This window comes from Trichosurus vulpecula, chromosome 5 (assembly GCF_011100635.1).
Source record: "Trichosurus vulpecula isolate mTriVul1 chromosome 5, mTriVul1.pri, whole genome shotgun sequence".
NCBI classification, from domain to species: domain Eukaryota; kingdom Metazoa; phylum Chordata; class Mammalia; order Diprotodontia; family Phalangeridae; genus Trichosurus; species Trichosurus vulpecula.
In genome coordinates, this window is record NC_050577.1 from 106,450,707 (window position 1) to 106,467,406 (window position 16,700).

At 40.6% G+C, this 16,700-nt stretch overlaps 1 protein-coding gene across 1 annotated transcript in view; it reads left to right on the forward strand.

The window, feature by feature from the left end:
• Window positions 1–1,601: 1,601 nt before the first annotated feature.
• The window catches only part of BRAF (B-Raf proto-oncogene, serine/threonine kinase), a 158,018-nt gene continuing 142,919 nt past the window's right edge, over window positions 1,602–16,700 (forward strand). Inside the window, 1 exon segment of the mRNA XM_036761459.1 lies at window positions 1,602–1,724. Within this exon segment, the coding sequence (XP_036617354.1) occupies window positions 1,602–1,724 (123 nt within the window).

The following is a 16,700-nucleotide window of genomic DNA, read 5'->3' on the forward strand; positions in this document are numbered from 1 at the left end:
CTGTAAAACAGGGATAGTAACAGCTCCTACCTCCCAGGGTTGTTGTGGGGATCAAATTAAATAGTACTTGTAAGGCACCTGGCACATAGTAGGTGTGCTATATGAACACTTTTATTGTTATTATTGTATGTAAATTCCCCTATTTGGCCATTAAAGCTCTTCACAATCTGCTTCCACAGCTTACCTTTACAGGCTTTGTTCATGTTATTCCTCTTCACACACTAGTTTCAGCCAAACTGGCTTACTTGCTGTTATTCAGATTCAGCATTCCATCTCCCATCATGCCTTCTTATATAGCCTGTCTATATCTGGAATGTACCTTGGCTTTTAATAATCTCTAGCCTAGGCTATTGCCTAGGCTCAGTTCATGTCCCACCTCCCACACTTGGTCCAAAATTCTTACTTGTCCAGGTGACGATCAAGCTTTCTGGATCATCCTACTTCTAAGTACTACCTCCTTCCTCAAATTATCTTGTATTTACTTGTCTAAATTCTCTTCCAAGGAATTTACATAAGCTCCTTAAAGGCCAGGGACTATTACATTTTTGTCTTTTTATTTCCAGGGCCTACCACGGTGCTTTGAACATAGTTGACAATAAATGCTTCCTAAATTGACTTTTTGGAATGTATTTTGAATCTAATAATGGTTTCTTCATATCTATATTCAATGAAGCAGAAGAAATGCATAAGAAGTTTCCATTAGAAATATTTTCAGTTTTTGGTTGAGTGTCAATTAGCTGTTAAACTGTAAAAAGCCTGGAACACTTCATCCCCGAATGGTGAGGGATAAGTGACCCTACAGACTATCACCAAAGTCGGGGTGACAAAGTTCTCAAGCCAGGCCCGTGACCTACTTAACAGGTTAAATTTCTTTTATGAAGAACTCCAAAGTAACACGTGAATTCTTTGGTTGGACTAGGTTTCGTTTGTATCCAATATTGCTTGAAATAAATGAGTTGTGAACTGGGGATGGGGAATATTTTCCCTTTTTTTTTTGGCAAATGTTTCATGTATTCTTATTTGGGCTTCTGTGTTGGAAGATTAGCCCAGTGACCCCGGCAGATGGGGCTGTCCCTCCTCCCTACCCCTCAAAACCCAATCGGTCCATCAGAACCGCATCTCTACACTCTCCAGGCGGGGAGGCGACCGAAAAAAGAGGACCAGCTGAAAAGGGATGAGAGGCTTCGGGGATGCAGCAGACTCCGAGAGCTGGTCTAGCCTAGGCTCGGGGCTGGGGGGCGGTGCGCGGACCGAAGTGGGCGTGGCTGTGGCCTCCCGTGACGACAAAGGGAGGGGCTCCCGAGTGATGCCATGCAGCTCCCCGCCGGTGACGTCACGCCGATGACGCCACGGTAGGCGCTCTCACCTCCTCCCCCGCCCCGCTCCGGGCTCCCTTCCTCCTCGCTATCCCTTCCCTCTCCCATCCGGGCTCCCCCCTCCCTCCCTCAAGCTTGCGCGCGCGCGCGAGCACTCACATAGAATCATACACACTCTCTCCCCCCCTCCAGGCCCCGCCCCCGCCCTCCTCCCCCTCCCCCACCGTTACCCCTCCTCCTCCCCGCCCAGCCGCGGTCGCTCGGGCTCCAGCTCTTGGTTACAAGATGGCGGCGCTGAGCGGCGGCGGCGGCGGCGCGGAGCAGGGCCCCGCTCTCTTCAACGGGGACATGGATCCCGAGGCTGGCGCCGGCTCGGCGTCCGCCGCCGAGCCGGCCATCCCCGAGGAGGTGAGTGAAGACGGCCGGCCGGGCTGCCGGGGAGGCGGGCGGGCGGGCGCCGGCCTCCCCCCACCTCGACCGCAGATTGGGGGGGGGGAAGGGGCGCCAATGAAGACGGCCCCCCATCTGCCCCCCCCACCAGGATGATGGGAGACCCCCCCCTTTACACGCTTACGCGCACGCGCATCCCTTCAACACGTAAACACCCAGGGGCCCCCAGGGACTGAGCTCCCCTTGGCCCCAGCCCGGGCCGGGGGGACGTGGGGGGCAGCAGAAGTTGGAGAGGAGGAATCGAGCCCAGATTTAGCTCTAGAAGGTCATGACCCGCCGCTATCCCCAGACCCACGTTCCCCTTACTCGCATCCCCCGCTCCGTGTTTCCCCTCCGGTGTGTGTTGGGGAGGGGATGTTGCGAAGGAGAAGGGGGAGACACCCCCCCCCCCCCGCTCGCCCGAGTGGCCTGTGTCTGCTAGGGCATGTGTACGTGGGCGGGGGTGGTGAGGGGGAGGAGGAGGAGGATGGGGGCCTTCTACCGGGTGGCCCAGGCTGCCTTCTTCTCTCTCCCCGTCCGCCTCCCAGACTGTTTGGAGATTGTTTCCCAGCCAACGAAGACTGGGGTTTCTGTTTCTCCCCTTTGCTGACCGTCCCTGAAGCCCGAGGATCCATCTCAGACCAATCCCCCCCCCCTCCTTATTTTTGTAAACACCGTGTCACTGACATCCTTACTCCACTCTCCCCCTTCTCCCCCAGTGCTATGACCTGCCCCCCCTTCCGCCTCCCTCAGGTTCTGCTTCGATGGCTACTCTCTTCTTTGCCTTTTGCCAAATCCCCACTGAGGCTTCGTACTTCATTCCTTGGCTCTCTCACATTGTATGGTGCCTTCTTTATTTTCTCAAATTTCTTTGGACACCTTTGACTATTGTCTTTAAAGTTGAGTTCCCACAAAGTTTCCACGGCACTAACCCTCTGTTTCTCCATGTAGAACCATTTCCCACAGCTGAATCCTGTGTCTTATTTCACACCTATTTCCCCCCTCTCATTCTTAACATTTATTTCTTCTTCGTTTTTTTTTAATGTTTTCACTTCTGTCTTCTCTCTCCTTTATTTCTCTCCTTTGGCTTTTCAAATTAGAACTAGTCTTACTGTCACATTCTCAAATTATATTTATTATTTCGTTTTTATTATGTTAAAAATAAGGTAATACTTGATATGTAACTTGTTTTACAGTGATTAATTGGGCTGAAGGTTAGGCTGTTGATTTTGCTTGTCTCTAAATACTTTAATAACTTCTTGTCTTTACTTCCTCAACTTTTTTTCAAGTCTGTATTTAATGTTCTATTGCTTTACCTTGAAATTTATGTGATAACTTTTTTCATTATATGATTTGATAACCTATCATTCTGTTTTCACACTTTCCTACCTTGAACCTGATACTCTTGTTGCCCATAGTATTACCACCTCTATCCTTTGACCTAGCCAAGTTACACCCATTTTCAGTTACAACTTTTACTGAGGTCTCCATTTCCTTTTAACTTAATTTCTTGTGATATTCCTGTAAATTTCTTCTAACTTCTTTCCACCTGTAAACTCTTACCTATTCCTCATCTCCAGTTTATACTTTCATCTTTCACTTGTCCCAATTTTCATTCATTGTGCTTGGTTTCCTGCTTTTGCTACTTGGTGAGGCTTCCTCTTATCTTCCTCACACCTCCAGATTCCTTCTTATTTATAAACAGCTTTTGTTCTGTTGACATGGAGATTTATTTTTAGGAGACATTGTTGTTAATGGTTTAATACTAGAGGCTAGTGGTCTATTTTTTCCTTAAGTTGGATGTGTCTTTGTCTGATGGCACAGGTGCTTCTAGGTTAACATTCTTTTTGGTTGTATTGTATCCTTACTTCAAAGTTATTAAGCTGGAAAGACTATGCAAATAATGAAGACTTATTTTGAAATTGAGAGGCCCCAAAGATTTGATTGCAATATTGTTACTATCAGCAACCTTTTTAATTTTACTATTATCAGATCAATTAACTTGCCAAGGTGTTAACCCTAATAGACTATCTGATTTTAAGCCTAGTTTTTATAATTAAATAATAAGTTCATTCTCAACCCCTGAAAAATTTACGTTATTTTTTTCTTTTTCTGTTGTAGAATCACTCTCATGGAGAAGTAGTTTTTCTATGTTTTTGGACCATGGGATTCAGTTGTTATCGATTGGAAATGATGTGGAATTTGTTCCCTTTATTTTAAGTGTTCTGAATGCTATAACTTTTGATATACAGTAGTTGTCAGCATTGAAGAAGGTAATTTCCCCTCAAGTAAATGCCTTTTTCTGTCAAAATTAATATTAGTAAAAAATGACAATCAAAATGCACTGGAGTGCAGTTGAGAACTTGGCTGTCCTATCATCCTTTTGTGAATTATTATCAGAACAGATACAGCGAAGAAAAATGTTCCATGTATGTAATGAAGAACTTTATACACAGAAGAAATAAGGGATGAACAAACTTCAAGTACTCTATTTGTAAACATAATTTCACATACTGAGTTTTGATCAAGAAAGCAATTCTGATTCATAGAATATATCTTTTTTAGAAGAACTACACCAGTATGCTTTCTTAGCACAATTAGCAATGTAGTTGGCTTTTGATATGAGACATTTACTTCTGAACCTTCCTCCTGTTTAGTCTCAAAGTTAATTTCACTCCACCTGTCCTGGTATTGAGATTAAAGTCGTGTAATGTTAGTGTAAACATGTTTTTTTTATTATTCTCCTGAATCATCTCTAATCTTCAATAAGCATTTATTAAAATAGTACTTACTATGTGATAGAGGATAAGAAGTCCAAAACAAAACAGTCCCTACCCCTGGGGAGCTTATGTTCTGTTGAGGGGAATTATGTACACAGTAAAGTATATACAAAATATATACAAGTAAATAGAAATTAATTTCAGAGAGGTGGAGCACTGACATCTGGGGAAAATCAGGAAAGGCCTCATATAGGAAGTGGCAGTTGAGCTGAGCCTTGACCACAAGGAGGGTTTCTAAGACATGGGGAGAGAGAGAGGAGATGTTGTTTACAGCAACAGAAATAGGCCAGTTTGGCAAGACCATAGAGTGCTCAAGGAGTGATGTCAAGCCAGTCTGGAAAAAAAAGGTTCATTAGATCCAGGTTGTGAAAAACTTTAAATGCTGCACAGGTAAATTTGTGTTTTATCCTCAATGATGTGGAGTCTAATTTCTTGAACAGGGATGCGTGAGGTGGTTAGTGTTAGATGGTAGCTATGTAAAAGATGGATTGGAGAGAGTAAAGAAGGGAAAACCAGTAAGGAGATTGTTGCAGTGATCTAGGTGTGAGGTAATGAGGGTTTGACCTAGAGTGGGGATTGTGAGAAAGAAGAGTCAAGGAAAATTCCAACATTGGAAACTTAGGCTACCAGAAGGTTAAGAGAATCTTCTATAGTGATAGCAGAGGGGTGAGTTTAGGGTGAAAGAAATGAGTTCTCCTGTGAGCATGTTGAGGTGAAGATGTCAAGAGATCAGGTATATTTAGGCAATGCAACGACTTCATTTAATGAATTCTTTGGGTATGAATTCCTTTCATAGGGGAAGAGGCTTCTATTAAATGCAATGACTTCAGTTAATGAATTCTTTGGGTATGAATTCCTTTCATAGGGGAAGAGGCTTCTATTAAGACAAGTAAACAAAAATCTTCATAAATAAAGTGAAGCATTTTTGACTGAATGTTAGTGTTCCTGTTATATCTTGTATTTATACAGGAAAAAAAAAACCTTTTTGAACAGCTATTTGCATAAAGCTTTTGAATTTTGTACCCTAGGACTCCCTTTTTTTTTTTATGTTTTCTCTCCCCCACTCTGTTTTAATCAACTCACCATTCGCTACCTCCCTCTTCATCACAGTATGAAAGGGACTGACATCAAACTTTTTACATTTTTGTCAGTGTTTTCAGAATTCTTTTTTGTGTCCATCTCCTCTATTCAGTGGGAACTACGCCCTAACGGTTCTTAGTGTTGTCTCTATAGTCATTTTTTTTTTAAATTTCAGTGATGATTCCACATCAAAACATCAACATCTGAAGAAAAATTGGAGAGAAAGAATGGGCCCTGAAATAAGCATTCTGCTTGGTTGGCCCTCAAAGGCAACCTACCTCTTTAGAGTCTCTCAGGGGAAGAGGGAGCTGTTCAGGAGGGCTGTGATTCTCTCTCCCTTTCCTAAAACCAGAAGGTGCTAGCTAGATGTCTTTTCTTGCTTGACATCTATTACTGGGATTTTCTGACTTTTCTCTGTCTTGAAATTTAACTTACTCCTTGAGTGTAAGTTGGGTCATTTAACTCTTCCTCCCTTGTCCTAAGACTTTCCCATGTAAATTTCTGTCTTCTGAAACATTTGATGATGTTTTAGGTGACATTTAATGTTTCATATTCTCTAGGTGTTATCTTAATTGGCTGTGTAAACTTTAATGTTAAAATTGTGATAATAGTAGTTAAACATGTAACATTTTACATAAATTGTTTTTTTCCTAGTCTGTGGTAGAGTGGCTGTTGTGTTTGTTATTATGTATTAATGTTTGAGAAGTGAACTTGTACTCCTTTTCTGACAGCCTAACATGTGTTTAAAGGTCTTATGTTATTTCACCTTTGATAAAAGTGATGACAGTAAAGTGAGTTGTTTGACTATAGTTTCCTTAATAGTACTATTATCATATAAGTGCCATCTATCTGAATATTAATAGTCTCAAGTGACTTATTCTAGCCTCTCTACCTATTGTTTTTTTTTGTTGTTGTTGAGTTAGAATCTGTTAGAGGGAGTCCACAGTTCAAGATAGATGAACCTATTTGGGAGACTAAATCCCTGTGTACTAAGGTTAAGTAGTTATTTGCATAGTAACAATGTTTTAGATAGCTTAATATTAGTATATGAACTAAAAGTAGAGTCATTCTTATCTTCTTTTGACATTTGGTGGTTGGGTTAATTTTTCTGGGAGGTAGCTTTATTTCTAAGGGCTTTCTGTTTTGTTTTGTTTTTGCTACCAACCTAATTTACTATCATACTTAATTAGCTTGGTCTCCAAAAGAAGCTGGTAGTACAGTCTCCACCCTGAAATTAAGCAATTATTTTTCTCCCCTCTGCCCTCTGAGATTATTTTTGGTCACCACCTTCTATCCTAAGATTTATTATTATTATTACCATTATCCTCCTTCCTCCCCCACACCAAGATTATGCCTACAGAGTGAAATTGATGCTTAGTCGGTTTCACATTCCATCTTGGTAGGCCTTGGGGATGCCCTCTATATAGTGTGTGAACTGCTTTGTACCTAATTAGCTTTATATGTTGTAGAAGCCCTACAAAAGTAGAGATGAAACTGACTAAGCTTGCATCAGTTTCATTCTTGTGATGCTGCTGTTGAATACCCATAGCACTTTGAGGGAAGATACTGCTAAAGAAAAAGCTGTTGGTCTAGCCAGCATGAGCCTCCCTAGTGTAATACTCTGTTAAAGATATTTTAACTATTTGTGTGTGGGGGGAAAGGAAGGAACGCGGGGACCTGGATATATCTCACAAATAACTAAAATCCCAATGTATGACTGATAATCATTATTTCTTTGATTTCTCAAAAGCATAAGACTTTTTAAAGTTTTTTTTTAACATTCCATAAGTTGTCTTACTTTTTTAGAATGTCATTCTTTTCTAACTTTTCATATCATTCCATAAGTTGTCTTTTTAGAATAGTTTAATGGTTTAAACTTACTCATTTTAAAGGAAACGTTTCAGTGGTTTTTTAAATCAGTTTTTAAACAGTTAACTTTAAAATGAGGGTTGTAGTTACTGTTTTGTGTTTGAGAATTTATAAAATATGCTTTCCCCTTTATAACATACCCTAAATAAGTATAAATTCCTTTGACAAATACTCAGAGCCTAAATATTTATTCTTCTTTGAAAGTAATTTAATGTATAGTTCCACCAGAAATGATTTAATACTATTAAAACCTGTATTATATTTTCTTTATTATCAGATATTGAATCTTATCACTTGAATTCTGTGCTTTTGAAATCTACTGCATTTTGAAGTCAATAGCAAAACCTGTTATGTCCAGCTGGAAAAAGTAAATACAGTGATTAAAGTGTCTTTGATAAGTGGGTATAGTAATTGATTTTTGAGAGCTCTTGTTGGTATAATTTCTGTTAATCTGTAGTGTAAAGGTAATTTTATAGCCACTCGTTATGAAAGTATCCTATAATTTTTTTTTGCCATTATTCAGTAGTTACTATTTGTGAATGTATTGACAGTTAAAGCATAAGATTTCAGTTTGCCAGTGATTCCTAAAAATATCTTTCAGTTCAATTCAATAAATATTTATTAAGCACCTGTTTACTATGTGCCAACCACCGTGTTAATCATTGGGGGTACAAATAAGAAAAAGAGATGGTCCCTGTCCTCGAGGAGCTTACCTAATGGGGGGAAAGACAGTGCAAAAAAAGAAGTTGAAAGGGGTGGGGAAATCATTGGAGGAGGGGGAGGAGGAAGTGTTGTTCTATGGAGTGAAAGCCAAGCCAAGCTGCTGATGGAGAAAGGAGTAGCTAGAAACATTGTGAGCCTTCTGTAAAGGAAGGCTTTGGAAGGAGTTTTGTATGTCATCCAACCCTCCAAGGGAAGATGCAAATGAGAAAGGTGTAGAGTATTCAAACCTAGATCATTGTTCATGATGCTAAGATTTCAGGAGATCAACTTATCCTTGGCCAGAGGAGGGCATAAACTTGCTCAGATTTCCACACTGCTATATAATTTAAATTTTCACAACTTAAGCTTTGATGGAGAAGGGAGCCAGTCAGTAAGCATTTATTAAGCACCTACTGTGTGCCAGGCACAGTGCTAAGCACTGCGGATACAAAGAATGGTAAAAAATGATCTCTGCTTTCAGGGAGCTCACTGCATAATGGCAGAGACAATAGACAAACATCTGTGTACAAACAAGCTATATATGGGATAAGTTGTAAATAGTCAAGAGAGGGAAGGCACTGGCATTGAGGGGAGTCAGGAAAGACTTCTTGGAGAAGATAGGGTATTAGCTGAGACTTGATAGAAGCCAGAGAAAGGAGGCAGAGATGAGGAGGGAGAGCTCCAGGCGTAGGGAACAGCCACTGAAAATACCCAGTCTGGAGATGTGTCCTGTGGGAGGAACAGCAAGGAGTCCAGTGTCACTGGATCATATAGTACTTGGGAGTGAGTAAGGTCTGGGAAGATTGGAAAGATAGGGCCAGGTTGTGAAAGTCTTGGAACACCAGAGGATTTCATATTTGGTCAGTGGAGTTTATTGAATGTAGCGTGTGTGAGAGAGACAGACGGAGACATAGATCTGGACTTTAGGAAGATTAACTTGACATCTGAGTGAAGGATGGATTGTAGTGGGGAAGGACCAACCAGTAGCTTGTTGCAACAGTCCAGGTGTGAGGTGATGAGGGACTGCCCAAGAATGGTGACAATGTCATAGGAGAGGAGGAGGCATATTTGATGTTATAGGGGTGAAAATAGATGGGACTTAACAGATTAGATATGAGAGGTGAGAGACAAGAGCAAAGAGGCAAGGATAACTACTAGGTCGAGAGCCTGGGTAACTGGGAGGACAGTGATATGGATGTTCAGAAGAAGGGTGGAGGGAGCTCAGAAGGTCTCAGAGGTTTTTGGGGAAAGTTAATAAGTTGAGTATAAGATGTGGTATATCTAGTTTGAGAGTCTAGGGAACAGATTAGGGCTGGGTAAGTAGATATGAGAATCAGTAGCATAGAGATGATAATTGAAACCATGGGAGTTAATGAGGTCACTAGATGAAATAGAGGTAGAAGAGAAGAGCACTTAGGATAGATCCCTGAGAAATACCCACTTTTAATGGGCATGAATTGGATAAAATCTAGCCACGGAGAGCGAGGAGTGGTCAGACGTGTAGGAGAAGAAAGAACCAAGATAGAGAAACGTCTTGGAAACTTAGAAAGAAAAGGGAGACTGACAGTGTAAAAAGGCTGCAGAGAGTTCAAGAAGGATGAGGATTGGAAAAGAAAAAAAGGCCATCAGATTGGGCAAGTAACAGTTAATGCTGACAGGAAAGAACAGTTTTGAGTAAATGATGAAGTTGGGAACCAGACTGTAGAAAATTAAAAAAGAGAGTGAGGAGAAAGGAAGTGGAGGCATCAGTTATAGATGGTTTTCTCAAGGATTTTAGCCACAAAAGGGAGAAAAGATATGGAATGATAGCTAGAGGGGATGGATAGATTAAGTGAGTTTTTTACAGGACGAGGGAACAATTTTAGAGACAAGGATATTTGTGTTCCCATCCATCTGTGATTTTTGCAGCTTCCCCTCCATACATCTAGACATTCCCTGCACATGGATAACATACTTTTATACACAGTGAGTGTATGGTAAATCCAGCCAACCCTAAGGGCCTAGTAGGTTCAGGATGCTCTGCTATGTGCTAGGGATACAGAAACAAAAAATGTAATAGCCCCTGCCCTTGATCTGTTGGGGAATACGGCATGTCCACTATTAAATACAAAATAATTTGAGGCAAGAGAGAGGGCATTAACAGGTGGGCAACTCTGGGGGAGGAGGTGGAAACTGAATTGAACCTTAAAGGAGAATAAGAATTTTGAAAACGGGCGATGAGGAAGGAGTACATCCAGACATTGGCGGGGCTGCCTGGAGATGCAGAGGTAGGAAGTGGAACCCTAATTTCAGGTAATAGCCAGTAGATCACTTTGGCTGGAATGTAAACTATGTGAAGGGCATTAAAATAAAATATTCTGTAAAGATAAGTTGAAACTAGATGTTGAATGGCTTGAGATGCCAAGCCTAGAAGTCAGAAGGGAGCTACTGTAGGTTTCTGAAGAGGGGAGTAGCCTGGTAAGGGGTGGCCTTTTTCCTTGTCAAGGCTTCCTTCACTGGCTTTCTTCAAGATTTAGCTGAAATCATACCTTCTGCAAAATGCCTTTCCAATTCCCCTTACTGCTAGTAAGGGTATCTTTCCCTCTACTCTGTATATATCTTGTATTTACATAGTTGTTTACATGTTGTATTACCCATTAGATTGTGAGCTACTTTAGGGCAGGGAACATATGTTTGCTTTTCTTTAAATCCCCAGGACTTAGCACGGTGCCTGTCACTTAGTAAGAACTTAATAAGTGTTTGCTTTTTGACTGGTCTTTTCCATTAGGAAGATTTCCTTAGCAGTTTCCCAGAGGATAGATTGTATATAGGGGAGGGACTGGAAGCAAGGAGATCAACTAGGAGGCATTTTTATTAATGTAGGTGATAAGGACCTTGAATAGAGTAGTAGCGGTATGAATGGAGAGGTGAGACTGAGTAAAAGGATGAGAGATGTGTCAAAGATCGCTTTGGTGATGGGGACTTGGTTAATCTGGGTATGGTGGCCCTCAGTAGAAATAGGGAAGAGGAGGAGATTTGGAGGGAGTTTATAGGAAGTTTATTTAACATAAGTTCTGTTTTGGATAGGTTGAATTTGAGAAATCTAGGAGAGAAAATAGGATTGCATATATGGAAACTTTGGAATCATGCTTAGAGATAATAATTGAGCCAGTGGGAGCTGATGAGCTTACCAAAAGAAGCTCTGTATGCGTGTGTGTGCGTGCATGCGCGCGTCAGACAAAGGGGTCAACATGTGGGTATATACCTGCAGAGACAGACAAGACAAAACTAGGTCCCAGGATAGAGTCTGAGAGACATCTCTGTTTAAGGGATAGGGAAGACTAAGAAGGCGAGAGCAACATCACTGAAGGCAAAGGAAGCAACATGGCGATGCATAAACTACAGAGAGCTCCAAAGGGAAGAGTGCCGAGAGAAGGCCATTTGATCCAACGTTTAAGAGATACCAGGTAACATTGGAAAGAACAGTTTTAAACATGTTTGCTTTGGAATTCAACTTTCGAAGAGATAAGGAAGTGAAGGCCTTGAATAAATTAAAATTTTCTAGGACTGTGGTTCTGAAAGGAAGAAAAAATAAAGGATGATAGTTTTAGGGGATGCAGCCTTAAATGAAGAATTTTTAAATTTTGTTTTAAGATAGATATTACTGTGTTTACAGTTAGTAGGGAATGAAACATAGATAAGGGGAGATTTGAAGATGAAAGGGTAAGTTTTATGAAGAGATGATAGAGTGGTGGATCAAGGGCCCAAGTAGAGAAGTTGTCCTTGACAAGAAGGATCATCCCTTCAATCAGTCAAGCCAGATACGAGCAAGAGAAAGGATGGGTTTTTAGGTGTGGAGAGGGAGCTCAGGATGGGTTCTCTTAGTCAAGTGAAAACCAGGTCCTCTGCTGAGAGGAAGTATAGAGGGTTGATGCGTTAGAATCCACATCTGACTATGCTCCTGATGGGCTTCGAGGCTTCAGTGACTCTCCGTTGCCTGTGGGATAAAATCTGAATTAACCCTGGCATTTGAAACCCTGTATGTTCTTGCCTTCCGTCTGTCTTCCAAACTGATTACATATCAGTGTCCCTCACACATTCCTCACTCAGGCTAAGCTGATCTAATTGCCGTTCCCATATATGACCTCCCATCTTCTTCCTCCACGCCTTTACACAGGTGGATCACCTTGTCTTTCCGCCTTCACTTCTTCCTCTTGGAGCCCCAACTTCCTTTAAGAGATCTCTTCTGATTCCTCCCAGTTGTTAGTGCCTCCTCACTTGAATCACTGTGTATTTCGCATAATATCCTGCATTTACTTCTAAGTGAACATACTTTATCCCCTCAGTAAGAATGTAAACTTCTTAAGGGCAGAGACTGTTGTACTTTTGTATTTGTATCCCCAGCACATAAAACAGTGCTCAGCGTGCAGCAGGTGCTTAATAAATACTTAGTGATCTACTTCTTTAGAGTCAATTATCGGTATCCCAGATGCTACATAGATTTTCTGCTTGCTTTTGAACTTACCCTTTTGGTTAAATCATATATGCATGTATTTAAAAAGTCAAACATCGATGATCTGTTCTTTGGATTTGAAAACAACTAGATCTTAGAATCACAGTGTAATTCAGTTTTAATAGCAAGACTCCATTGTTGAAACATTGAATATCTTTCCCTGGTACCTCGTAATCACCTTCCCCCCCCATGTTACCTTCATTAGGAAACCAGGTTATTGTGGCCATATGTTTTTGAGAACAAAATTTTAGCAATTCAGAAAACAAACATTTATTGCTTTGTGTGAAACTGTGCTAGATGCTGAGTGAGATAAAAAATTTAAATCAGATATAGGCCCAGTTATCATGAAACTTATGGAGGAATATGGCACGTAAATATTACGCAGAGTAACCTGTGTTTATTGGTATATTAGAAAGTTGCAAGTGCTTCTTGTGGGTGGTGGTCAGACCCCTATCAATGGAGGACAGCAGATCAAAAGGAAATACTTCTTGGAGGAGGTAGCATATCTGTTGGGCTTTAAGGATAAACATGAATTTAGCAGCCAGTGTGGGGAGGGCATCTTTAAGTTGCATATGGGACATTATTTAGCTACTGTGAGAAACTCTGTTTGGCTAGACTCCAGCTGCTAGAGCATAGAGTAAGGTGGAGGAGAGTAAAATGAGAATTCTAGAGAATTTTTCCTTTTTTTTTTTCCTCACATTACCTTGTATTTACTTATCTGCGTATACTAGAAGTAGCATGTAAGCTTCTTGGGGGCAGAAAAGTAGAATGCTAAAGAATCTGTTCTGCTCTGAGTGTTGGAGTGTAGTAATGGCCATTGAAGAGATCTTGAGAGAAGAAACATTTTGTAACTGTTACTGTGGGCTATCAGAGGGGCAGTCATTAAGAGTAGATTAAAGGAATGCCAGGGAGAAGTGGTGTCACTAAGATTATATGCCATAAATTTCTAGTGAGTGAACCAACTGAATTTCTCTAGTAACTTAGCCTGAAAAATAGGAGTGGAGGAATTGGACCATTGGAGTTAACCCAGGTTTGAGAAAGAGCAGGTCTGAGTAGTGGTGTGGGTTAGGGGGTGGAAGGTTGTAGGGTTCTAGGGTTTTGATGAGTGAACAATTAAAGTGGTCAACCTCATGGGGGTCAAGACTGGCCCATGAGGCCAGAGTAGGGGGAAAAGGTTAAGAGAAACAGGTTAAGATGATGAGTTTGTAGGAGCAGTTTAAGTGAGGGAGAGAAGGAGAGAGGTGGAAGGATGAAGGATCATAGCTAGAAAGAATTTTGAAGTTCAAAATCTTGGAGATGTTGTGATGTGGTGAAGTCAATGATGTGATGATCATAACAATATATGAGTGAAGTGGGGGGAAGAAGAGTGTTGCTGGGCTGAGTGTAGTGTTGCATGTCCTTGTTGTCATGAAGACTCAGGCTAGTGGATCAGTTGAATTTAGGAATTCTGAGCTACAGTAAGGCTAAAGTTGATTGGTGGCAGGTGTTTGCATTAAGGCCCGCACCAGTACAGTGAACTCCTGGTTGTGTTTGGCCACTAGGCTGCTTGTGGTGGGATGAACTAGCCCAGGTTGGAAAAAACAACAGGTTAAAAGATTCTGGGATAATCAGTGTTGGGATCGACCTCTAAATGGCTTCTGTCCTTCCATGTTGGGTAAGATGGGGTGACCCAGTTTCCAAAAAGAGAAAGGGAAAAAAATGTTAGAATTTTGTGGTCTGATTGTTAAAGGGTTCAATAGCATTTCAGAATCACAGATTTCAGAGTTGGAAGGGACCTTATGAACCATTTAGTCTAATCCATACCACCAAAATAATCTTTTGTATCATACCCAATAAATGGTCATCTAGACTCAGTTTGAAGACCTCCAGTGACAGGTACTGCCTCATTAGTCCCTTTTGGTTTTGGATACGTCTAATTAACAAGGATGTTTTTTCTTACATCCAACCTAATTTTACCTCTTCGCAACTTCTTCCGATTGCTTCTAGTTCTGCCCTGTGACCCTAAACACAATTCTAATTCTTCAGTTTTATCACTGTTTTATTTAATACAGCCAGACAAAGCATCATTCAAAGAGTCTCTCAAATCCAATTCCCTCATTTTAGAGTAAGAAGACTGAAGCCAGAGGTCACATGGTAAGTCAGAGTGGAAACTAGAGCCTAGGTCACCTGACCACCAGCTCCCTGATTCCTGCTGTGCCATATACTGCCTCTTTCTATCCTGGTCATGAGTGTTCCTTTGCAATATAATTTTTTTCTCATTGTTTTTATATTTGTAGAAGAAATTTTAAAATTCTAGAGCTGGAAGTAACCTTAGAGTTGGCAGGTGAGTCCAGCAAAGACACAGAGAGATATCAAAATTGCATGAGATAATGCATGTAATACTTGTACAAAAATACAAGTGTGATATCAATATAGGGTGCTATATTTGCCACCAATTTTCAGGATTGAGAGAAGATTTCACATATGTTTAAATCTGACTTTAAAGAATCTTTTTACCTCATTTAATGGGACTTAAGGTTTTGTACCCCAGAAGTAGCTATAGAAAATTATTTTTGGAATTCCTAATATTTTCTATGTATGAGAGATGACCAGTTCAGTAAAATTGAGCTTTTGTTGATGTTATGGATTTGGGAAGCTGTTATAATTCAAAATATTATCTTGTCTTTTAATATGTTTTTTTTTTTGAAGACAGAAAAGGTAAAGCTTTCTAATAGCAAAGTATTAACTTCAGTTAATGTCTTCACTGTGTAGAAAAGTGATGTGAACCATGTTACATTCAGTTTTTATTTTGGCATTTATTTTAACTCTGTGGTCTTTCTATAGATTTCTCATACACATTACTTTTCATCCACGTATTAATTAGGTCCTCAAAGAGAGAATTGAAAATGATTACTGCCAAATTAAGAAATATCTGACTTTTAGTAGTGAGCCACTTAGTAAGACAGGATTCTATATATATGTTAGGCATCATGGGAGCCAGACCAAAATGAAATGTACACTGATAAACCAATCTAATATAATTTTAACTATGATTCATAAATATGCAATCCATGGAATATAAAATATATTGAATATTACTGTCCCATGTGATTCTCTGCTCATAAAACCTTTGAGAATTTGATAGTGTTTCTGCATTCAAATGTGCTGAAGACCAAACTGCTGCTGCTTCTCCCAGGATTCTCCCCTGTGTGTTCTATTTCCCTCTCTGTGGGCAGTTCCATCATCTGTGTCATCTCAAGCCAGGAAAATTAGTGCAGTCTTAAAATTTTGTCTGTCCTTTATACCGTGTGATGTAGCTGCCAACTTCTGCCCTTTGCTCTAATGCGCCTCGCCTCTTTTCCCTTTTCCCTCTCATTGCTACCTTAGTTTAGGCATTTGTCTCTCCTTGGACTGCTGTTGTTTCCTCCCCTTTTGGAATTCCTGATTCTTGTATCATTTCCTTCAGTTCTTTTTTTTGTTGTTGGTGCTGACATTCATTATTCATTCAACAAGTATTTACTGGACACTTTTAGTATTTATGTAGTGCTTTATTAAATGAAATGTAAGACTGAATGCTTGCCTCCCTGGAGTTTGTAATGTGATTGAGGAAATAAGGCATACATGCATGAAATAGCTAAATAGTAATATAAAGCAACATGTGATTAAGGACCAAAGCAAGTGATGTAGGAGTTCATATGATGGCGATATCCATAGTGTTTGGGGAGCATTTCATGGAAAAGTAGAGTGTGACCAGATCTTGAATGACAGGTTAGATTTTGAGAGGAGAAAGGGGAAGAGTATGCCAGAAGTGGTAAAACTACATAAGCATAAGTCCATGTGTGGTGTGTTTGGGGCACTGTGAAGAGAACTTTCTGGCAAACTTGATGAGAGAGAATGGGACCACATTATAGAAAGCCTTAAATGACAGGTTGAGGAGTGTGTGTGTGCATGTGCGTGTGCGTGTTGAACTGGAAGACAGGTGAGACTAAAGACAAAGGATGATGAGGTTAGGGAAGTGGAAGGCAGAAAGCAGATGAATATAAGACAGTTGAC